Raw genomic sequence first — 21,708 nt, forward strand, 5'->3', positions numbered from 1 at the left:
ATAGAATGTCTCTGGTCTATTGTTGATGTTTCTGGAAACTGCAGCTGTGTCTTCCTTCGTGTTTGTGCTTCGTAAAGTTTAATTTTATAAGAAAAGTCTTTTAGATCTGCTTTATATTGTGTTCCTCGTAATATAGATACATTACACAACCATGGCTCATTACAAGGGAGCAGCATCAGAGGCTGGCAGAGCCATGCACCTGATGAAAAAACGCGAGAAGGCTCAGCAAGAAGTAAAACTACGTAAAAAGAAAATAGAAGAAGATCTCAAGATGGTGAATATTGAGAACAAGTTTGCTACGCACTACGATGCTGTGGAGCAACAGCTGAAGAGTTCCACTATCGGTCTGGTGACTCTTGACGAAATGAAAGCAAAACAAGAACACATAGTTCGGGAGAGAGAGAAAAAGTTGGCGCAGAAGAAAGCTGAGAAGGAAAAGGAAAGGCAGAAAGAGATTGAAGCTAAACAAGCACAGAAGAACAAACAAAAGAGACAGGTGAGATGTTGCACCTCAATATCTATGTGGAATAGCCTCTAGGCACCAATGGAATCAATTGAGAAGATTGAATTACATTAAGTTAAACATGCAGGCATTTCGTTTTTACTTTATTTACAGTTGTCTTTTACATGAATATTTGCATTGTTGCCCAGGTAACTGGGTTGGTGGTTTCTCCTTGATAAATATGGTATTCTGCAACATTAGGTTAGACTGGAAGCCAATATAGTTGGAAAAAGACGAGGCAGATGATGATGATTTGTGTTGTTGCTTACTTACCATTACGCTGCATGCAATGTACCTCTTTTGGTTAACATTATTCTAACACATTTTATACCAATTCCTTCTACAGATTCAAGCATTATCATTTGATATGAATGAGGAAGAAGAGGATGATGATGAGGAGAGAGAAGAGGAAGCTGCCGAGGAGTCCTCGGCCGATGAGAAACCACCAGCTGATGATAAGTCCTGGAGGGACAAGGAGGAACCGGTATTTTTCTTTACATCCCTTTATGTCTATAAATGTTTATAGACTGTATTTATGTAAAAAAACAAAAACATTTTTGTATGAACATTGCAAAAAATAATCTTCTAAATTCTTAGGAGGTCTAAAAACCACAGTAGTATTAGTAAATCAATGTATGTATTTTTCAGGTGTTCAAGAAAATAAAAAAGAATCCAGATGTGGACACATCATTCCTGCCAGATAGAGAAAGGGAGGAGGCTGATCTCAAGTTACGAGAGGAACTTCGGCTAGAATGGGTGATGACTCAAGCAAGTCTTAAAGATGAACCCATAACCGTTACATTCAGTTATTGGGATGGTTCTGGGCACAGAAGAAATGTTACCTTGAAAAAAGGTATGTTGTACAATTGAAATTCTATTTTCACATAGAGGTGGAGTGAACCTATTGGATGAGGTCTCCAAAATTTCCAAAGACACCCCCTGTCCATGTTCCAAAATATGACTCTGGAAAGATACCTAGTTTTTTAATCCATGAGCTTAAGAAGTAGAATATATTTTAAAGCAGTGTGGAGGTATGAGAGCAGAGAGTAAAGCTCATCATACCTCGCAGTAAAGGGAGGCTCCTCCGACCGGACAGCTGTATTTGTCCAGTGGGCTACTGCCCGACAGTTGTTGTCGGGGTGATCTATCTATATTCACTGCTTGTGCGATGCAGGTTAGTTGCGTCTCCGAATGTGTAGATGGCGGTGTTGTGAGTTGTAGCTACAGTAGTTTTGATTAAGTACTATACCAGTAACAGATGACAAAAGAAATAACATTATTTTTTCAGGCAATTCCATATATCAATTCCTACAAAGATGCCTAGACACATTGCGGCCTGAATTCAGTGAACTGAAAACTGTATCTGCAGACCAGCTTATGTATGTCAAAGAAGATCTCATATTACCTCATCACTATACATTCTACGATTTTATAGTTACTAAGGTAAGTTTCAAATATTCCAGATTACCCTGTAAAGTTGTAAAAGCCTGAGAGCTGGTTCACATTGTAGATACGCAACAAGTCAAAGAATTATTAATTTTGGCTTCTTCACATCAGCTTTTAACGTCACATCAGCGATTTTGATGCGGTTTTCACCAAAGTATTTATCAGAAAAAGTTTTTGGGTTTAATGTCGGGACACCTTTTCACACACGGTTGGTTAGCCTCATGGTAAGTTATTAATTAACTTGTGTTATGGGTGCTAACACAACTGATAAACTACATATATGTATACATATTGTAACACCCAGACCACAGCCAACAAACATGCTCATCACACAAATGTCTACCGAACCGGGAATCGAACCCGGGACCTCAGGTCCGGCAGTCCGGCATGGGTTTAATTTCTTTTTTTTTTTTTAATTTTTATTATATACTGCGATCTGCCTCCACAGTGGACAATAAACAGTAGATTTGGAGTGTTGTAAAGGGTCATGTTCAAGGAAGCAGCCAGTGTCGCTTCCTACTCACTTCTATATCCTTAGGATATATCTTGGGGCATCTTTCTCTTTAGTCTCCGTCTACCAGATTTCTCCATTAACAGCCAAAATGTTTGGGTGACTGGCAATCCTGTTTTTGTAGGTTTTGGTGTATTTGCGTATTTCATCTTGAACTGTAGGCATTTTGAGGTCTTTGTGAAGCTGGTCGTTTGTCACAAACCATGGGGCATTTGCTATTATCCGCAACATTTTGTTTTGGAACCGTTGTATTATTTCTATATTAGAGTGTGAAGCAGTACCCCACAGCTGGATACCATAGGACCATACAGGTTTGAGGATAGCCTTGTACAGTAAGAGCTTATTTTCTAGTGATAGCTGGGATTTTCGGCCAATGAGCCAGTAGAGTTTCCGCAGCTGAAGGCTAAGTAAGCTGCTTAAGCTTGGTGAAAATATGTTTTTGCCAAGTGAGGCGTTTGTCTAGATGCAACCCTAGGTATCGGACATGGTCTGCTTGGGGGACATCTACATTGTTTAATCGAACAGGTGGGCAGGATTCTCTTCTCAAAGTAAATGTGACATTGACAGACTTATTTTCATTGGCCTTGATTCGCCACTCCTTTAGCCAAGTTGCTATGTCGTCTAGGGCAAGTTGGAGTTTTCTGGTTGCTATGTCCGGCTGACTATCAACGGCTAGAATTGCTGTGTCGTCTGCGAATGTCCCAGTAGTAACCGTTAAGTTACCTACTGTAAGTCTGCAGTATATAACAGGTAGAGAATGGGGCCTAGAACGCTACCCTGTGGGACCCCTGCTGAAATTGGACAAAGGCCTGAAGTAGCATCCCCGCTTTGGACCATGAAATGGCGGCCAGTTAAGAAGCTTTTTACTATTTCATACAGGTAATGTGGCAAGCTATATTTGATTTTATATACTAAGCCCTCGTGCCATACTTTATCGAAAGCTTGGGATATGTCTAGGAAGGCTGCTGCACAGTATTTCTTGTCTTCAAAACATTTCATGATCTCGTTTGTGAGTCTATGGACCTGGTCTATGGTTGCGTGCTTATGGCGAAATCCGAACTGATGATCTGGAACCAGATGCTTATCGTGGATTACAGATAGGATGCGAGTCAACAGTAGTGCCTCATAAACCTTAGAGGCGATAGGCAATACACTGAGAGGCCTGTAGGACCAGTGGCGGCCCTAGGGGTGTGCGAACTGTGCCATCGCACAGGGCCTCGCGCTTGGGGGGGCCTCGCGCTACAACCCACACTAATATAAAAAAAAATATTATAAAAAAATATAAATCTGGTCCAAGAAAAAAAATGTGCATTTTTTCTTTACTTCTAATTCATTCTGCGTTTACTTTTTGAGTCCTCAATTTAACAAAAAGTTGGCACCAAAGTAACAAAAACCACTGGCTCTCGATCCAGTCACGAATTCTTTTTATTTGTGCTTAATTCCGAGTTTAATTTGAGAGTCCTTAAACAAACAATTTAAAAAATTCGCGCTCGCTACGCTCGCGACTGTTCACTTCGCAGTACCTTTCCTTCTAACTTGATTAGAGTAGTTTTATGTCCCAAAACTACGATTTTCGCGCTCGCTACGCACGCGACTTCACCTTCCACTGTTGTTTCTTATACAAGTTTAGGTGTTTCAGTGACCCAAACATCAAAATTTTCGCGCTCGCTACGCTCGCGGCTTCACCTTCCGCTGCTGTTTGTTATACAAGTTTAGGTGTTTCAGTGACCCAAACATCAAAATTTTCGCGCTCGCTACGCTCGCGGCTTCACCTTCCGCTGCTGTTTGTTATACAAGTTTAGGTGTTTCAGTGACCCAAACCTCAAAATTTTCGCGCTCGCTACGCTCGCGACTTCACCTTGCACTGTTGTTTATTATACAAGTTTAGGTGCTTTGGTTACCCAAACTTCTAAATTTTACTTGATTTATTTTTTCATCGATCCTTTTTTAACTGAACCTAGACGGTAGCGCCGCTTTTAAGTCCTTTTATTAACAAGAAAACAACTCCTAGTTTCCGTATGAACCTTCTTATTTACGACGTTCGAACTACTCAAGTCACAATCTTTCAATACATAGGGGGCGCTTTTGTCATGATTGCACCCGAACGCTACATGAGCTAGAGACGGCCCTGAATCAGTTATACGAAGAGCTGAATATTATCTCGGTGCTGAAATATATATTAGAAAATAATTTAACTGAAATTTATCCCACTACCGAAATAGTCTTGAGAATTCGAATAATAAAATATTCATATCGAAAAAGCAGTTTTTCGAGGCTTAAAATTATTAAAACATGTTTAAGGAATTCGATGACACAAGATCGACTTTCAGCCCTTGCTATTCTTTCGATCGAAAATGACGTTGCACATACATTCCATTATTCTGCTTTAATTAAAGATTTTAGTCTTAAGAGAAGTCGCAAGCATCAGATCATTTTAATATTTGTTAATTTTGTGATTCTTTAAATATAAACTGTAGTAAAATTAAATTTTATTAATTTGTTTAACTTGAGCATTTTTCCTCAAACATGACGTTTAGCTAAATCAAAACACCAGCTTACTTTCGCAACACATACTTTTCACGTAGGACAAAGGGCCTCGCATAGACCTGCCGCACGTAGCCTCGCAATGGCTAGGGCCGCCGCTGTGTAGGACTTCGGGTCTTCCGGTTGTTTATCCGGTTTTGGAACCATTATTATTTTTGCCACTTTCCACTGAGGTGGAAAGAATTTTAGCCTGGTCATCGCATTGTAGATGGAAGTCAGCAGTATCAATCCAGCATACGGCAGTTCCATGAGTACGCGACTTGTGATGAGGTCGTATCCAGGAGCCTTTTTGTGATAGATTTTTTTAATTTCCCGCAGTACCTGTTCCTTGGTAAATTTAGGTGTCTCATATCCTTCTACCTCCTCTTGTACTGCATCTTCAGATAAAAATGAGTGTACTTTTTGCAGATGTGAGGTTGGGCAATCATTGGGGTGGGGAGTAAATACTGACTTCAAGTGGGTAGAAAATGTTTCTGCTTTTCCCGTATCTGTACGGGCCCATTTACCATCAGGCATATGTAGCGGCGTCGAGGCATTTATTGGTCGTTTCAGTTTTTTGGTGGCCTTCCACAAAGAGTAGCTCGAAGATGGAGTTGCATCAAGTCTACGAATGTATGACTGGAAGTGATAATTTCGATCCTGATCAAGTTCTTTTTTAAGTGCTCTGATGCTGTGATTCAGTTTCGTTTTTATATGCGGACATTTTGTTGTTTGCCAAAGCTTTCTGAGTTTCCTTTTCTGAGACACCAGTTCTAAAATATGATGAGCCACTTGGCGACTTGTTGCAGAATGTTTAGTCAAAGACGTAGAGTCCCAGGCTGCATTCTGGACAGTTTCCGTAAAATATTCGACCGTATCACAGATATCGTGTTCGGTTTTCAACTGCACCGGTTTTTCGAAGGCAGTCTCGATGAGGTCTCGAAACACTGCCCAGTTTGTCTTTTTATTATGTAGGACACATTTTGGTTCTTTTTCCAACAGCTCAGTGGACAAGCTAACAATGACAGGCGAGTGGTCAGACGATAAATCCAAGGAATTAAAACAGGAGAGGTAGCTCCTTGAGATTCCCTTTACAACACAGAAGTCTATGAGATCTGGGGTTTTCTTACGGTCAGTCGGCCGTGTGCCCCGTTGACAGTACATCCATATTTCTCGCTTGTATGCATTTGAGTAATTCTCGCCCTCGTGGAAGAATTAATCTAGATCCCCAGAATGTGTGTTTTGCATTATAGTCCCCACCAGCTATAAATCGACTACCAAGTGAGTTAAAGTACTCCTCAAAGTGTGTTTGCTTAACTTTGTGCTTTGGTGGACAATAGAGGGCCGAGATAATGATTTCACTAGTCCAGTCTAACACGACTACACTTGTTGCCTGGAGATACTCTTTGGAGAATGATGCAGATTGGTAATGTTTAATTTTATTTTTTACTAAAATTGCGGAACCTCCATGTGCCCTCCCATCGGGGTGCATCGTATGATACAGAATGTATTCTGGTATTTTGAAGTAGCTTTTATTTGTGAAACGTGTTTCGGATATCTGCATTATGTAAATTTTTGTGTTTTCAGAAATAATTTTAACTCCTCGGAGTGTTTTGACAAGCCATTAGCATTCCATACGCAGATTTTCAGTGATTGAAATGTAAGGCCATTTTGGACATGAATTCTGTTAGCAGTTTTGTTAAGGCTAGCATTTGATTCATAATTGATGACATAATTCTCAGTATTAAATGTATTTTGAATAGCGTTATGGTCTTTAGATGTTGAGTTGGTTTGAAGCACTTCGGCATAAGATTTAATATCGTGTTCTACTGGATCTGGTCTTTTAGTTTGGGGTGTTGGTTTAGGTAGCTTTTTCGGACGTGGGGCTGGGTAATGGATCTTTTGTAGCTCTTTGTACACGGCGCATCCTTTATAATTGGCTGGATGGTTGCCTCCACAAAGAATGCATTTTACTTTGTCTGACCGTTCCTTTCTGGGACAGTCTATGGTGCGGTGGGTACCGGCACACTTTACGCACTTTGGTTCTCTATGGCAGAATTTTTTTGTGTGCCCGTATTGTTGGCAGTTTGCGCACTGAGGAATTTGGCGTTTCGGTCTCGGGGCTTCGAAGAGAACCCTATAATTAAGTAAATTCTTAATGTTGTAAATATCCTTATTGTTATTGTGCGGCTTTAAATCGATGAAGAACATGTTCAGAGGCTGTTTCGTTTGTCTGTGTTTAATATTCCCTATATTCCTCACTTCATGCTGTAAGTCCCCAAGAGCGAACTTTATTTTATCCAGGTCCGTAGTCGGATGGATATGTTTCAATACTACTCTAAAGCTTCGTTCTTCTTTAGGTTGGTAGGTGAAGAATTCAGTGTTTCTTTTCTTTAATTCCTTGCAGGCAATAGTATATGATTCTGCAGATTTGACTTAAATTTTGACGCGCTCTGATTGTAGTATTTTAATCTCAAAATCTCCTTGGGTTTTTTCTTCTAGCATTTTTGTTAAAGGTTGAATGTTGCTAACCTTGTCCACAAATATAGGTGGCGGTTTGATAGGTTTAGTAACTTGGATTTCTCCTGAGGCAGGGTCATTTTCAAGTTCAGAGAAACGATTGTACACAGGAGTCGGTACGGCTAGCCAGTAGTTTGGTTTACTTTGCTTCTGAGTACTAGTTGTTCCGTCTGGGCTGTTGCGTTGTCTTTTCCGACTTGAAACTTGGGACCATTCTGGTTGAGGTGAACTGTGATTTTGGTGATTGTCATCACTGTTTTCCAATCTTGAAGAGCCAGATACAGTGTCCTCAATATCTAAATCAATTATAGGTGGTCGTTCATTAGAGGCATGACTGGGTTTAGTGCCCTGCTTACTTCCCAGGGAAGCAGACCTTGGTCGGGTGAGCTGGCCTGGATGGAAGGCTTGCTGTACGAATTTTTTACTGTTGTTGCTGTTACTGCTGCCAGGAACATTCACCGAGACGGGAGCCTGGTCGCCCACTCCCGTGCGGTCTTCGATATTTCACACCTGCAGGCCCGGGTACCTGCAAGCGCCGGGGGTTAGCCGGATCGCATGACATCGTATCCTCATTATTTATCATTTTCATATTTAATTGATGGGAGGGTTTGCGTAATACTTTCCCAAGGCATTACGACCACACTTTCCAGACTAGTTTAGATGTTATTTAGTCCATCAGGGCTAGTGGGAGCCCAAAGACAGGTTAGTTGACCGCCGCCTGTGACTCGGCGTTATTGCTCTTTTAGCACCACCCGGGGAGGACGTGTAGGGTGGGCCTAGGAAAAGGTGGTAAATCCTACGGACGCGAGCAACTTACCCCCCCAAGTTTAATATTGAAGTTGGTTTTATTGTTTTGTAAAAAAGATTTTTTTACTTTTTAGGCCAGAGGAAAAAGTGGACCACTATTCCAGTTTGACGCTTCCGATGATGTCAGACTGGTTAATGACGCTACTCAAGAAAAGCAGGATTCACATGCTGGCAAAGTGTTGTTGAGGTAAGTTTATAATACTTTTGCATATTCATGAGACCTTCAAAGGTTTGGTTAACAATGGCAAGGTTGACCAAACCTTTGAAGGATCTTGAATAGTTAATTTCTTATCTTTGTTTGTTTGTGTTAATGATGTGTTACTTGCATTAACATAAGATTTGTGTACATTTATAAGATCCACACTTCTGGTGATGTTTTGAAAAATACCTACTTAACTATTTTAAATATTTTTTCAGATCCTGGTATGAAAGAAACAAACATATATTCCCTGCTTCAAGATGGGAGCCCTACGATCCAACTAAAACTTACTCCAAATACACAATCAAGGGAAAATGAAGTAACAGCAACAATAAGATTATGAAGTTATCGTAAAGCAATTTATTAGACAATGTAGTGAACGCAATAATACCAACGAATGTATTAAATTATGTGTATTATAGCATGTTTCTGTTTTATTTACTTTTTGTAATAAGATAATACAATACCATAGTACATATTTCGTTTTTAAGTATGTAAGTCACCGTCATGCCTGAAATCTTGTGTGCTATCAATGGAACAGAAAATATGGAAATGTGAAAAAGAAAAATAAAACATTTGTTAATCTTTTTTATTACTGAAGTGTGTCTGTACAATGATGAAGATAATGGAAACAATAAATATTTTAGAAACTACCAACATTTCTAATTTTTATACTCTCTATGGAAGTTTTATCCAACAATTAAAATAAACAATAAATTCTATGAACAGCTAACAATTTTCTCCATTTGTTGCCATCTTTGACTTTCTAGTTTATTCAGAAATTCTTTCTTCGTATCACTGATACTTGGCAAAGCTTTTGGAGCGGGGGCGTGTCTTTGAAAATGTATAATGGCAGACAAAAGGTTCCAAATACTAAATTCTGGCCATAAAACGTCTGTGAAGTATATCACTGTGTTAGTGTTTGCAACCTGAAAGAAAAAACTCAATATTAATAAATGTAAATGTTACACAACCACAAAAAAAATACCTGATTTTTATTCATAAGTTAAGGTCACAAGTGATGGATGACAAAGGTTCCATAAGATTACAGGTAGTTCGTAAAGCGTCTAATTATAAATTTTCATACCTGCCACAACATAAAGTCTGACAATCTGACTTCCCCTGAAGTTCTGACAAGGAGTTCAGCTTCCCCAAGTTCTAATGTTCTGGAGACGAGATCAACATCAATGTCTTCTGGTGATATTTCATTGTTTTTCACACCATCTACTAAGTGTGAGGCTGCTCGGCTAATTTCATCCCTTCCTGTAACAATACAGTATGTTCAAAAAAAAATTTGAGGTTGAATTGAGAACTTCCTTCTTTTTTTAAAGTCAATCAATAAACAGACATTTAAAAATGTAACATCAATTTTTATGCAGTAGTACAGAAGTAGTTATAAATACGAAGCAAGAGCAAAAATAGTGGAAATAATATTTTGAAAAGCAATTTCTTGAGCTCCTTATCTGCTAATTTTGTCAGCAATGCAAGATAGATGGATTTACAAAAGAAGTAATTTACCTGTATATGCATAAGCGATGTTAAGTCTTAGCTTATAATTGTGTCTGGTAGCAAGCATTGCTTTTGATACAAGTGCTCTTAAATCTTCTGGTAATAAGGACAGCCGACCCGCCACATGGATTCTTACACCCCATTCATTGATTTGATCACTGTTAACAAAAAATATATTTGTTTAAATAATATTTTATATTCATATTTAAACTTATACTACTGGGATTATATTTTTAACATTCATAAATCTGTAAAATAATAAGTAAGTGCATACATTTCATCCAATAATCTTTGAAACTTGTCTCTGGCCAAATTCATCAAAGCATCAACTTCTTCTTTACTCCTCTTGAAGTTTTCTATGCTGAACGCATATACTGTCACTTCTGGCACTCCTAGGTCTAAACACCACTGAAACCAAAAAATAACAATAACACTTATTTATGGTCAAAGGATTTAAGATGCAAAAACAGATTTTAAGAAAGGTGGCCAGTTCCTGTTCCTTTATCAGTCTTACAATTTTTGAACGAAAATTGGTTGATAAAACAACGCTCAATATACTCAGAACAGGACATAAATGTGCTATCCGGATCCACAGCGCATTAAGAAGATGGTTGTAAAATGCAAAAAATATAAAAAACCCACCTTCAAAGTTTCAGACAACTTGTCAAAGCCTTTAACATGTCCTGCAGCGCTATCAACACTGTTTTTCTTGGCATACCGACGATTTCCATCCATTATAAATGCTAGATGCTGCGGAATGCGACCAGTCTTCACCACTTTAATGCAAAACAATTGGAAGAAGGAAACACAGTTTTCTTTAACCCAAGTCGACATGGCTATTCCTTGTTCCAAGTTATAATGCTAATATAATTTATAAGATACACAATTTGCTAACTATAGCTGACCAAAACCACGTCAGTGCTACACAATGACACTTTGTATCAGTTGTTGACGAGATTACAACAAGGTATTTATTTAAAAAATAGGAAGTATCATACATTAGTCGTGTTGTTTAGTTAGTATACAAAAACGATGATTTGAAATGCATAATTAATTTGGTTTTGTCCTTAATTATCATTCAAAGTAACCAACTATGTATCTCAAAAACACCGATGTATTTCGTACTAGAGACACCTGTCAAAGTCACGCACTGTTTCACGATGCGACGACAGCGACGACTTTAGATTACATTGACAGATCTGAAGTCCTGCCAACCAAAGAAAAATATTATTCAAGTGTAGGTATAGACAATGCCTACCTACCTGTCATTGTTGTGAAAATCTGTAATCCTTGTTGCAGTGTTTATGGTTCCAAATCGCCGGAATCGCAGGTTATTATTGTGGTAAAGTCGTCGATAAAAGGCGAAAATTTTATTATGAGCACTATATTTAAGCTTAAACTTAGTGCTTTGGGCCATCCTAATCCAGAAGATTTCAACTGTGATGGTAAGTATCCAATTACAAGACTTGTTACTCCTTATTGACTCCTACGCGACGATTTTACTAGATTCTGTTCCAATTTGCAGATGAAAAGGAGTACAGGAGCGTAATACTCTGGCTAGAGGATCAGAAGATCAGGCATTACAAAATAGAGGAAAGGGATGGTCTCAGAAATATAGAGAAAGACAGTTGGAAGGAGGCTTTTAACACTTACCAGAAGGATTTGGTCAGCCCTGTCGCTGAAGGAAGTCCTCACGAACAGCTTAACTGGATACTATCGTATGCCGTAAGATTAGAGTATGCGGATAATGGTGGGTTATACTTATATTCTTTATTGATAATTTACAAAGTCTTGGCTGTGGTCTTGGCAATTTGTTACTTAGCATATGTTTGGTTTTTTGTTCAGTACAATTCAATATTGTTTGTACAGTATTCCATCATTTATTTCAGTTTGTAGCAGTCCTAGACCATTAAAAATTAAAATGTACTGGAAATATCTGCATAATATGGAAATTAGTGCAACATAATTAATTTGTTTCATTATCATTGCATCATATTGATTATGACTGATTGATGACTAAGCTCTTGCATAATTTTGATTTCAGTTGAAAAATATAAGAATGCCAAAGTGGAGAAGCCAAAACAGGCTACACCTAATGTAGTGTCTTCCAATCCTCTGGATAACCTTGATTGTGAGTTAATAATTTGTAAATATTACCATCGTCCTCTTGCACTTACCTAATCCATTATTTAGAGACAGTCTATATCTTATGTTTCCATACTTCTCTGTCTGACATTATGTCTTAAGTCACTCTTTCTTGTCATGTTGTCTTTCACACAATCCTTCCTTTATTTCTTTAATTATCCCCTTCCTCTATATCCATCCACATTCAGGTTCAATACCCCATTTTTTTTTTGTTTTATTCATACTTTTAATATGTTTTTCTTCACAGTTTCAAGTCCAGCATTCAAGGCAGGTGTAGAAAGAGTATCTACATTAGCAGGAGTTGGGCCACACCCTGACCCCAAGTTCCGGTTGTCAGCCCTAGCTAAAATACTTAAGACAACCCCCCACCCTGATTCACCACAAACCGAGGGGAACATTATTCAGCAGCCATCCGATGTGCTCAAGCTACTATTTGTTCAAGACCTAAGAGATTTGCAGACTAAAATCAACGAGTCCTTGGTTGCAGTCCAAAATGTTACTGCAGATCCTAGAACTGATACCACTTTGGGTAGAGTAGGCAGATAAATCATTAATATCAGTGGGCATCTTTGGAATAATATATTATCTAGTCTGTTGTGTTGACTAAATACAAATATTTAACACCATTTTTCTTGTAACTATGGTATTGCAGATGCCCATCTTATGTACTAATTAATTTAATCTACATCACTGCATTTACTTATTAAACAATTAAGTTTCAGTGAGAGTTGACACTATTCAAAAATATGTTAAGCCCAAAAATATTTTGAAACTCCTTAAAAAGGTGTACTTATATTTTCTAAATGTAAAGTAGTGCAGTGAAAAGTACAGACTACAAGTGAACTGATTTGTAAACTATTTATATCAATAAATAAAACAATTTAATTTAAATACCTTAGTTTAATTCTGTCATTAAATCAACAATTTCTTTAGGTACTAAATGTACATTTTTGGTACAGCAAACAACAGCATGGCCACTAGCTACTAAGATAAACAAAAATGCACTTTCATATGAATCTTGAACCTAAAATGCATAACAGTTGCATACATTGACTGAGCTCTTATAGACCAGTTTATAACAAATATATAACTAGGAAGATTCAATGCATTCCACCTCCTTTCTCAAGCATCTGTGCGAATCTATTGGTGATAAGCAGAGAGACATCGATAAACCTCTCTACACAGTTTGTAATGCAGGTTTCTGTGCGAGAGTCCAGCTTTGCTCCAGGCTTGTCAACACACTTGTCCCAGCAAAAGTCATTGAATTCATGAATCTGGAATTGAGAGCAACCTTTTTATTACTTTTAAAACTCGTTGTGCAGTTAGCTGTGCAACGAACCTTTACAATGATTTAAGATCATAACTAAATCATTTATTAGTATTTTTTCATCCCCGCTATCGGTATGTTCACAAGTCAACAATTTTTAAAGTCGTTTTTATACAAATTTAATTTACGAAAAAATACTTCAGATGTTTGAAGAGAAACAATGATGCAAGTTACTGTAATTATAATAATTTGTATGAAATTTACCTGTGCATGGAATTGAGCCTTTTGCTTTTCTGCAAGGAGAAAATCTTGCAGCTCAGAGTCTGCACCCTTGGGGGCCGAGAAGTCTGAGAGATCACTCATTGTGGAATTTCAATTTTTAGCGATTTCTTCAATGTTAATTCCCTTCAGCTTGATGACTTTTGGAGGTTATATTTCTTGCGTTACGATTCACGTCAACGAATAATCAGCTTTACGAATTTTACCCCTTGTATTTAACTATTAACACAGCTCTAGAAACGGAACGTATTTTTATGGTCTATAGTCTGTTTTTTAATCTCGTAGACTAAATTGACACTTGCAAAATGTCAAACTTTCTAATAATTTTGCTAGCTCTGTGGTGCAGTGTTGTACTTACGATACCGGTACGTTGAATCGTAACTTTTTACAATAAGTCATCCTGAAATAATGGGCTTATCCTTGATGATTACGCATGGCTTTGCGTGGTCAGATATCCCTGGCAGTTTGTAGCACGTCGTACAGCCATGTGTACGTACGTGAATTTTAAATATAAAACTTTGAATGAATATTAAATTCGTCTATTATAGATAAAAAGTTACGATTCAACGAACCGGTATCGTAAGTACAACACTGCACCACAGAGCTAGCAAAATTATTAGAAAGTTTGACATTTTGCAAGTGTCAATTTAGTCTACGAGATTAAAAAACAGACTATACGCTGGTTATTTTTTCGTTGTTTAGCACAAAGGCCTTTTGTCTTTTCTTTCAAATTAAAGAATAATTAAATGATGATTTAAAAATCGATGACCAAAATTCTAGAATTAGATTTTGAAAATTGTTTAGGAGTTTAGAACCAAGTAACGGTTATAGGATATTTTTATTCTCATCCGGGCACGGGAAGTAGTTCTCTCGGGACGCGGGTGAAGGGGGTAGTTTATTTGTAAAAGCGCAAGTTATTTAAAATGTATTTCTTTAATACCCTGTACTATTACAAAACAATCAAAAGCCAAAATCACAGAGAATTTTTATCAATAAAATTGAGTAATTTGTCGTTGAGCGTTTTACGAACATTATCGGCAAAAACATATTGACAAGCGTTCAGGGCCAATCTCGCAGTCTGATAGGATGTAAGAGAAAATGTGTTCACACATATTTGGTATTCTCGTGATAGAGATGTTGCGAAAACTCCTTTGTCATCCGTCTGCAAAAATAAATGTCCGATTAGCCTTTTTCTTCATCAAAAACATTGTTAGTTCTCGCTGAAACCTTTGGTGATATTGAGAGAGACGTTCTGCACAAAAGGGCGCGAGCGGTAAGGCCCACATGCGTGGACTTCTGCTCGGATAATAGATGCGAGCCGCCATCAAGTTTTGCAAAAATCTTCTTCCATTATTATACTACTTACGCATATTATAACGGGTATTTCTGCATCGTAAAGTAGTTTGAAGTGGTGCGAATCATAGTCCGGGACTGACTTGGTATTAACATTGCTTGTTAGGCACACCTCTGAAAAGTAATTGAAAAATATAAAGTACTTACGCACAGTATGTAAAGGTATATTCAGTGATACCAAAAACTGTTTTAGTTTCTTACCAACAGGTATTTTAAGTTTACAAAGGGTTGACCAAGTTTCTTCAGTTCCTCCATATTTTGGATGAATACAAATACCATGACCGATTCTGTCAGGTTTGAATTTCAGCATTTCCATTACTTCCTCTGGGTTGCAAACCTCACCACAGTGTAATGTTACCTGAAGTAAAAAGAAAAGTAATTACATTATTTTGCTTTTAATTGATGCTTTATTTTATTGACTGACTTAAAAAAAAATGGAGTTTATCAGTTTGACCTATGAGTATGTTTGTGCCCTACTATCTCATGTTTGACTGAACCAATTTTGATGTAGTCTTCAGTAGGGTATTTGTCATATATAGGATTTACCTTCAATCCTGCTTCCTTTGCCTTTAATAATGCTGGAACAAATTCTTGAAAAACTCCAGCCATGGGGTCACCACTTAATTCAATACCCACTATCACATCTGGGTATTTTTTGTAATATTCTATGGCTAGATCAGCTATTTGTTCCGCCTCCTCTAAGGGTGACCTTCTATTGATTGAAACTATGAGCCGAGTTATCATGGTGAGATGTAAAGATGATTTTCTGTAAGGGAGTGAAATATTATTTAAATAGAAGCTTTATTAGAAAAAAATCTTCTTAGTATTGTCTTGTCAATAGATAGACTTGTCTGTTTGCAAGTATATTATTTTAGAGCGACAAAGGCTAGTAGGAGAGCCATATATTTTTAATAGGTAATATGACATTATGTCACTTACTGTATAGCCTGAACAAGTGTTTCAATGTACTGCAATTTGGTCATCTGTGGTGTGTCTCTTGGTGTACTTCTGAGTTCAAGATAACAGCAGCCGTCATCTTGAAACTCCTGAAGGGTGAGGCTTGTAGCCAGAGCCAGTGTTTCAGGGGTACTTGTCAAAGAATGTGCGATGCTGAACACTTGGAAGCAACTGTAAGATAAATTACATGTGATGTAGACATTATATCTGATTTTATACAGCTGTGATAAACTCCGGAATTTGCTTCGAATGGTGGATGATATAATTATGTCATTTTTATATTTTTTACATAAAGAATAAGTCTTTGTCTTGTGATACAGATTAAATTACACATAATAAATGAATCTTAAAAGCATCTTATTGGCAGTCAAGCCTGCACTTGGACTATAAATTATTGTTTGCATCAACATACACTTATTTATTTTAATTAGATTTATTTATATGTACCTAGAACAGGCAGCGGTGAGTCATAACACATTTATAGATAAGATTTGCATAATGCAATGGTAAACTTCCAGTGAGAATGCCGAGATAAATCTCATTGTTTAATTATGCACTTAACAAAATTGATTAGTACGCTGCAGTAAGATGCATTGCATTTATATTATTTTAAATGGAATTCATAATCTAAGCAATTCAATATTAATGCCACCTATATAAAATTAGGTGAATTTATATTTTAAATCATGCAATTCGTCAAAATGCATTTTATTGTATGTAAGGTAACAAAAGCTTGAATATTGAACTTACTCCGTCAAGTTTCTCGAGTCACCGGCGCCAATTTGAAATTCATCAAAGAAAGCATTTGTTTTATCTTCTAAACCAGAATCGGCGTGATATCTCTTTAGTTGTAGCATCGTAGCCGGACTTAAAGACCCATTCAAGTGAGCATGCAACTCCTACAACAAAGAAAAAAGGTAAAAATATATTGCGATAAATAAGAGAGCGACATTGTTTTAATCTACTTACAACTTTTGGTAAATCAACAAAAAAAGTTTCTGAATCCATGGTTACTAAAGCAAGGTTTCTCTATAAACTTTCCGTGCGTCGCGGTGCAAATGCATGCACTACCGATATAATAAATTCAATTCACAGTTCATGTGTTCATCAAAACAAGGAAAAATGACAGTACCTACTGACGTTGTGTTGTGATCATAGTTATCTTTGGAAATGACGATGAGCCAATCATAGCTTGGTAACTTATCAATCTCTTGTCCTATTGGCTGAGGAACTTTTTTTTTGTTCGTCTTAATGTTGGCATTTTTGTAAAATGAGACCCCACATATTTAGCGAAAAATAATTAATTGATTAATAGACATCTTTTGAAAGCGTTGTTGCGGTACAGAATAATCGCAAAAAACACATTGTAGGTATAGCTATAATATAAGAGCTGAACATTAAAAGCTGGTTAACTTTTAATCTTTAAAGACATGTATTCCAATTTTGTAACTTTAAAAAGTAATCATTTTAAATGTGGCCTTGGACGACCGAGCCTGGATTCAGGCTACTCTTCCCGTTCGCATGGGAGGGCTTGGCGTCCGCAAAATTTCAAGTATTAGCCTACCGGCCTTTATATCCTCCGTCCATGGTACTGAGCAATTGACCAGGAAAATTCTTCCTATCACACTGGCCAATTGCTGACTGACTGAGGTTGTAGAGGCTTGGAAAATCACCTGCCCGAATACTGATCCACCCGTCAACCCGTCCTCCCAGAGACAGTGGGATGAGCCGCTCTGCAGAGTTATACGGAATAATCTGCTAAATACGTCAATTTCTTCTGCAGAGCGAGCGCGCCTTCTGGCTGTGGGCGAATGGGAGTCGGGTCTATGGCTTCTGGCACTTCCGTCGTCAAACATAGGCACATTGTTTGACGACACCACTTTCCGGCTTGCTGTTTGCTTGCGTTTGGGTGCTCCGTGCTGCTCTCCTCACCGCTGCCACTGTGGTGAAGCTGTCAGCAGCCTTGGACACCACGGCTTGTCGTGCAGCCGCAGCGCGGGACGATTTGCACGGCATGCGAATATCAATGACATAATCCGTCGTGCTCTTGTTGCCGTAGGCGTTCCAGCCATATTAGAACCCAGTGGTCTGGCACGCGACGATGGCAAGAGACCAGACGGTATGTCGTTGTTCCCGTGGAAGATGGGTAGGTCTTTAGTATGGGACGCGACTTGTGTCGATACTCTTGCACCATCTCACCTTCCTAGCTCGGCGCGATGTGCTGGTTCCGCTGCTGCGGCTGCAGAGAACCTCAAACGGCGCAAATATAGCACCCTGGTTGGTAACTATACCTTTGAGCCGTTTGGGGTTGAAACCCTCGGGCCGTGGGGTCCAAGTGCTCATCTGCTTTTTAAAGATCTGGCAAAGCGACTTGCTGACACTTCAAGTGACCCAAAGGCTGGTTTTTATTTTGGTCAAAAATTAAGCATTGCCATCCAACGTGGCAATGCTGCCAGCCTCTTGGGTACACTCCCGGTGGGCAGCGATGAGGAGTTTTTTGATGCCATTTTTTAGTTGTATATATGTATAAATAAGGCTTTTTTTTACGTCATGTAAATATCTAGATTTAATATTATATGGAATTTAAAAAAAAAAAAAGTAATATTGTCAATGTTGAAGGCATGTTGAAGGTCAGTGATGTCAATATTGATAACGATAAGAATCTCGGCTTTATTGAAGTTGTTTACTTTTGAAATAGGCCGGTCTTTATAATGTTGTGGTTGTCGCTAATATTACTTTCAAGTTTTAATTATTATGTAGTTGATAGCGAACCAAATGTTCCAGTAGTCATAACAACGTGGTGGTTTTCAAATGCTACAGTAAAAGGTACGTCCTCGGACGAAGGTTTTTCTGTTAAAATATAAAACTGTTGATAATAATAAATACTTAACATTTCAAGTTTTACATATTTCTGTAGTATCCTACTTAGAAATTGCCCGCGTGAGTCTTATGGCTAATACCATTTATCATTATAATATTTTGCAGCCTGGGAGGTCCTAAAAGAAGGAGGTACAGCATTAGATGCAGTAGAGCAAGGTGCTTCAGTATGCGAGGTCCAACAGTGTGATGGAACAGTGGGCTATGGAGGCAGTCCTGATGAGAATGGTGAGACAACACTGGATGCTCTCATTATGGATGGGTAATACAGATTTCACTCCTCTAGCTTTTCATTTTTCACAAAAATCTACAATAAGTCTGTTTGAAATAAAAACTGTCATTATTTCACATAAAATATGAGTAGTTTCAATGTAACATCTCCTAAATAAGTTACAATACAAGAGGAAATATCTACCCATATTTTAAATAACAATCCTACTTATATTATAAATGTGAAAGTTTGTGAGAATGTATGGATGTATGTTTGTTATTCAATCATGCAAAAACGGCTGGACCAATTTGATTGAAATTTGGTATGTAGATAGGTGATACCCTGGATTAACACACGCGGGCGAAGCCGCTGGCGGAAGCTAGTATCGCTATAAATTCTTCCTGTTATTGTCTCATGAACAACAATTTTCTTGAGTTGTCTTGAGATAAACTGTATTATTATAATAGTTTTAGGTACTTCTAGGTACATGTAATGATTTATCTCATGTAAAAAAATGTTTTTCAGGAGGACCATGAATGTGGGAGCTGTAGCAGCTCTCCGCAGGATAAAAAGTGCAATATCAGTCGCTCGCCATGTCTTGGAACATACAAAACACTCATTCCTGGCTGGTGAACTGGCAACACAGTTTGCTGTCCAGATGGGATTCCATGAAGAGTCTCTTACTACTGCTCATTCTAAGCAGCTTTGGTTGAAGTGGCATAATGAGAATCACTGCCAACCTAACTTTTGGATGGTAAGGTATTAAGTCTGTTTAAACAAAAAACTTGATGTAAAAATAAGAACTATAATTTTTGGTTAATGTTCAAATGTAATCATTTCACATAAAATATAAGCTATTTAGATGTAAACTTAATTGCTTGCTTATAAAGTAGTAACAATACAAGAGGAAAAATTTGCCCATATTTTCAGTCACAACATTGCCTAGTTTTCAGTCATTACTGTGTTAAAAAAATAGTAGAGATCTGTGTTATTCAGGGCCTTTTCTGACATGCTACACACAGATATTTCAAGTACTTACACAAATCTTTTATCTAATCTCAGGGTGTCAAGCCAGATCCTACCAAACAATGTGGTCCTTATCATGAAATTAAGAAGAACAGTTTTCGAGATACACAGCCTGAAGTACATATGATAGTAGATAGATATAATCATGATACTATTGGGATGGTGGCCGTTGACAGCAATGGCGATGTCGCAGCCGGCACTTCAACAAATGGAGCTAAATATAAAATTCCTGGGTAATAATTACATTAAAATAAAAATGAGATTATTCATGTATCATGCAATTAATATGTTACTCAGGTATGCCTTTTTTAGGGTTCCCTACCCAAAGGGTAAAACAAGACCCTAGTGTTTTTTCCTCTGTCCGTCCATCCGTCTGTCACCAGGCTGTATCTCATGAACCGTGATAGTTAGAGAGTTGAAATTTTCACAGATGATGTATTTCTGTTGCCGCTGTAACAACAAATACTGAAAACTAGAATAAAATAAATATTTTGGGGATCTCCCATACAACGAACGTGATTTTTTCGCGCATTTTATAAATAATGGTACGGAACGGAACCCTTCGTGCGCGAGTCCGACTCACACTTGGCCGTTTTTTTTGCCTAAAGACACTTCTAAAGCTGTTAGGTGTTCTAAAGGTGATATTTGACGAACAGGAGGGTTGGTGATTCCCCCATACCTGGGGCTGGTGCATATGCTGATAATGAAGTAGGAGGAGCTGCAGCCACAGGTGATGGCGATATCATGCTCCGGTTCTTACCTAGGTAAGTCTTTATGACACGGAATCACCCAAAAAAACTTTAGAGAGATACCCTTACATGCTCCGAGATTGTTATCGAGTTGAGCGTGACTACCGGATCGTCTTGCAATTTGTGACGTCATTTACCACTATACATAATTCCATCGGTCGCCAAAACTAACGAACCCTTCAAAATTGACGACCGCGAGCGCTTAACGCGATTACCCTCGAGATTATTTTGTGCAAAAGCATCAACACATGCTTAGGGTCAATCCCCACTGAAAGAGCAGCGGCCGGCAGCGGCCGGCAGCGGCCGTAAATGCAAGTGATTGAGCGCGAGCGCGGCGGGCCGCCCTCTTACATTGTCCGTGCTCTTACGGCCGCTGCCGGCCGCTGCTCTTTCAGTGGGAATTGACCCTAACTGTCCTTTTAGTATTAAATACATAAATTCTTAATTTTTCAGCTTTTTGGCTGTCGAAGAAATGCGTCGAGGCGCATCGCCTACAGACGCCACGCAAACAGCCGTTAAAAGAATAGCAGCACATTACCCTGATTTCATGGGAGCTGTTATAGCTTTAACGAAAACTGGGCAATACGGGGCTGCATGTCATGGAATACCTACGTTTCCATTCGTTGTACAAGATAAAACTCGAAATGTGTTTGAAGTTATTACTATAAAATGTTAATGTTTACAAAATAATTTTATATTTAATAAAAGTCACATATTATTTGATAATAATATCTAGCTGTTTCCTTTACGTTGTGAGGGCACTACTTCGCACATTTAGATGATAGTAGCTAAGAGACTATCCCAACCCCATTAACTCAGAAGAAATC

At 38.2% G+C, this 21,708-nt stretch overlaps 6 protein-coding genes across 10 annotated transcripts; 3 read left to right on the forward strand and 3 right to left on the reverse strand.

Annotated features, from left to right (window-relative positions):
• Nucleotides 1-3: 3 nt before the first annotated feature.
• On the forward strand, nucleotides 4-9,161 carry LOC124632811 (protein FAM50 homolog). Its single transcript, XM_047167782.1, has 6 exons — nucleotides 4-496; nucleotides 849-986; nucleotides 1,151-1,355; nucleotides 1,791-1,945; nucleotides 8,384-8,496; nucleotides 8,727-9,161. The coding sequence occupies exons 1-6, from the start codon at nucleotides 152-154 to the stop codon at nucleotides 8,824-8,826; spliced, it is 1,056 nt and encodes a 351-aa protein (XP_047023738.1). The 5' UTR covers nucleotides 4-151; the 3' UTR covers nucleotides 8,827-9,161.
• Nucleotides 9,084-11,178, reverse strand: LOC124632816 (dehydrodolichyl diphosphate synthase complex subunit DHDDS). The gene is made up of 5 exons (XM_047167790.1): nucleotides 10,660-11,178; nucleotides 10,292-10,425; nucleotides 10,027-10,175; nucleotides 9,596-9,771; nucleotides 9,084-9,437 (listed from the first exon to the last, which is right to left on the reverse strand). Exons 1-5 carry the CDS (start codon nucleotides 10,849-10,851, stop codon nucleotides 9,228-9,230), a joined length of 861 nt encoding a protein of 286 aa, XP_047023746.1. The 5' UTR covers nucleotides 10,852-11,178; the 3' UTR covers nucleotides 9,084-9,227.
• Nucleotides 11,179-11,288: 110 nt separating this feature from the next.
• On the forward strand, nucleotides 11,289-13,053 carry LOC124632815 (RNA transcription, translation and transport factor protein). Its single transcript, XM_047167789.1, has 4 exons — nucleotides 11,289-11,462; nucleotides 11,543-11,767; nucleotides 12,062-12,148; nucleotides 12,410-13,053. The coding sequence occupies exons 1-4, from the start codon at nucleotides 11,393-11,395 to the stop codon at nucleotides 12,706-12,708; spliced, it is 681 nt and encodes a 226-aa protein (XP_047023745.1). The 5' UTR covers nucleotides 11,289-11,392; the 3' UTR covers nucleotides 12,709-13,053.
• LOC124632818 (mitochondrial import inner membrane translocase subunit Tim8) lies at nucleotides 13,048-13,894 on the reverse strand. The gene is made up of 2 exons (XM_047167792.1): nucleotides 13,694-13,894; nucleotides 13,048-13,436 (listed from the first exon to the last, which is right to left on the reverse strand). The coding sequence occupies exons 1-2, from the start codon at nucleotides 13,790-13,792 to the stop codon at nucleotides 13,263-13,265; spliced, it is 273 nt and encodes a 90-aa protein (XP_047023748.1). The 5' UTR covers nucleotides 13,793-13,894; the 3' UTR covers nucleotides 13,048-13,262.
• Nucleotides 13,895-14,622: 728 nt separating this feature from the next.
• LOC124632813 (adenosine deaminase-like protein) lies at nucleotides 14,623-17,135 on the reverse strand. The gene is made up of 7 exons (XM_047167783.1): nucleotides 16,988-17,135; nucleotides 16,769-16,917; nucleotides 16,001-16,189; nucleotides 15,608-15,827; nucleotides 15,263-15,419; nucleotides 15,075-15,175; nucleotides 14,623-14,870 (listed from the first exon to the last, which is right to left on the reverse strand). The coding sequence occupies exons 1-7, from the start codon at nucleotides 17,024-17,026 to the stop codon at nucleotides 14,682-14,684; spliced, it is 1,044 nt and encodes a 347-aa protein (XP_047023739.1). The 5' UTR covers nucleotides 17,027-17,135; the 3' UTR covers nucleotides 14,623-14,681.
• LOC124632814 (N(4)-(Beta-N-acetylglucosaminyl)-L-asparaginase-like) lies at nucleotides 15,893-21,612 on the forward strand. 5 transcript variants are annotated; one of them, XM_047167788.1, is made up of 6 exons: nucleotides 15,893-15,976; nucleotides 19,004-19,157; nucleotides 19,632-19,860; nucleotides 20,169-20,365; nucleotides 20,789-20,896; nucleotides 21,335-21,612. In XM_047167788.1, the coding sequence occupies exons 2-6, from the start codon at nucleotides 19,150-19,152 to the stop codon at nucleotides 21,555-21,557; spliced, it is 765 nt and encodes a 254-aa protein (XP_047023744.1). In that variant the 5' UTR covers nucleotides 15,893-15,976; nucleotides 19,004-19,149; the 3' UTR covers nucleotides 21,558-21,612. The 5 variants fall into 5 exon arrangements, with proteins under 5 accessions (XP_047023744.1, XP_047023743.1, XP_047023741.1 ...); XM_047167787.1 differs by lacking the exon at nucleotides 15,893-15,976 and adding an exon at nucleotides 16,075-16,191; XM_047167785.1 differs by lacking the exon at nucleotides 15,893-15,976 and adding an exon at nucleotides 18,649-18,844 and having other exon boundaries at nucleotides 19,635-19,860.
• The last annotated feature ends 96 nt before the right edge of the window (nucleotides 21,613-21,708 follow it).

Source organism: Helicoverpa zea, chromosome 8, assembly GCF_022581195.2.
Source record: "Helicoverpa zea isolate HzStark_Cry1AcR chromosome 8, ilHelZeax1.1, whole genome shotgun sequence".
NCBI classification, from domain to species: domain Eukaryota; kingdom Metazoa; phylum Arthropoda; class Insecta; order Lepidoptera; family Noctuidae; genus Helicoverpa; species Helicoverpa zea.

Bases quoted from the DNA above. Each gene is read 5' to 3' on its own strand.
- LOC124632814 (XM_047167784.1), top strand. From the start codon at position 18,730: ATGTTGTGGTTGTCGCTAATATTACTTTCAAGTTTTAATTATTATGTA. The intron at 18,845-19,003 runs GTACGTCCTCGG...AATATTTTGCAG, and splicing joins TTCAAATGCTACAGTAAAAG to CCTGGGAGGTCCTAAAAGAA. The intron at 20,897-21,334 runs GTAAGTCTTTAT...TTAATTTTTCAG, and splicing joins ATGCTCCGGTTCTTACCTAG to CTTTTTGGCTGTCGAAGAAA.
- LOC124632813 (XM_047167783.1), bottom strand. From the start codon at position 17,026: ATGGATTCAGAAACTTTTTTTGTTGATTTACCAAAAGTT. The intron at 15,176-15,262 runs GTAAGAAACTAA...ATTACTTTTCAG, and splicing joins TAAACTTAAAATACCTGTTG to AGGTGTGCCTAACAAGCAAT. The intron at 14,871-15,074 runs GTAAGTAGTATA...TTATTTTTGCAG, and splicing joins AAATACCCGTTATAATATGC to ACGGATGACAAAGGAGTTTT.
- LOC124632811 (XM_047167782.1), top strand. From the start codon at position 152: ATGGCTCATTACAAGGGAGCAGCATCAGAGGCTGGCAGAGCCATGCAC. The intron at 987-1,150 runs GTATTTTTCTTT...TGTATTTTTCAG, and splicing joins GGAGGGACAAGGAGGAACCG to GTGTTCAAGAAAATAAAAAA. The intron at 8,497-8,726 runs GTAAGTTTATAA...ATATTTTTTCAG, and splicing joins GCTGGCAAAGTGTTGTTGAG to ATCCTGGTATGAAAGAAACA.
- LOC124632818 (XM_047167792.1), bottom strand. From the start codon at position 13,792: ATGAGTGATCTCTCAGACTTCTCGGCCCCCAAGGGTGCAGACTCTGAG. The intron at 13,437-13,693 runs GTAAATTTCATA...TCTCAATTCCAG, and splicing joins AGGCTCAATTCCATGCACAG to ATTCATGAATTCAATGACTT.
- LOC124632816 (XM_047167790.1), bottom strand. From the start codon at position 10,851: ATGTCGACTTGGGTTAAAGAAAACTGTGTTTCCTTCTTCCAATTGTTT. The intron at 10,426-10,659 runs GTGGGTTTTTTA...TTTTGGTTTCAG, and splicing joins AGTTGTCTGAAACTTTGAAG to TGGTGTTTAGACCTAGGAGT. The intron at 9,438-9,595 runs GTATGAAAATTT...TTTTTCTTTCAG, and splicing joins CAGACTTTATGTTGTGGCAG to GTTGCAAACACTAACACAGT.
- LOC124632815 (XM_047167789.1), top strand. From the start codon at position 11,393: ATGAGCACTATATTTAAGCTTAAACTTAGTGCTTTGGGCCATCCTAAT. The intron at 11,768-12,061 runs GTGGGTTATACT...TTTTGATTTCAG, and splicing joins ATTAGAGTATGCGGATAATG to TTGAAAAATATAAGAATGCC. The intron at 12,149-12,409 runs GTGAGTTAATAA...TTTTCTTCACAG, and splicing joins TCCTCTGGATAACCTTGATT to TTTCAAGTCCAGCATTCAAG.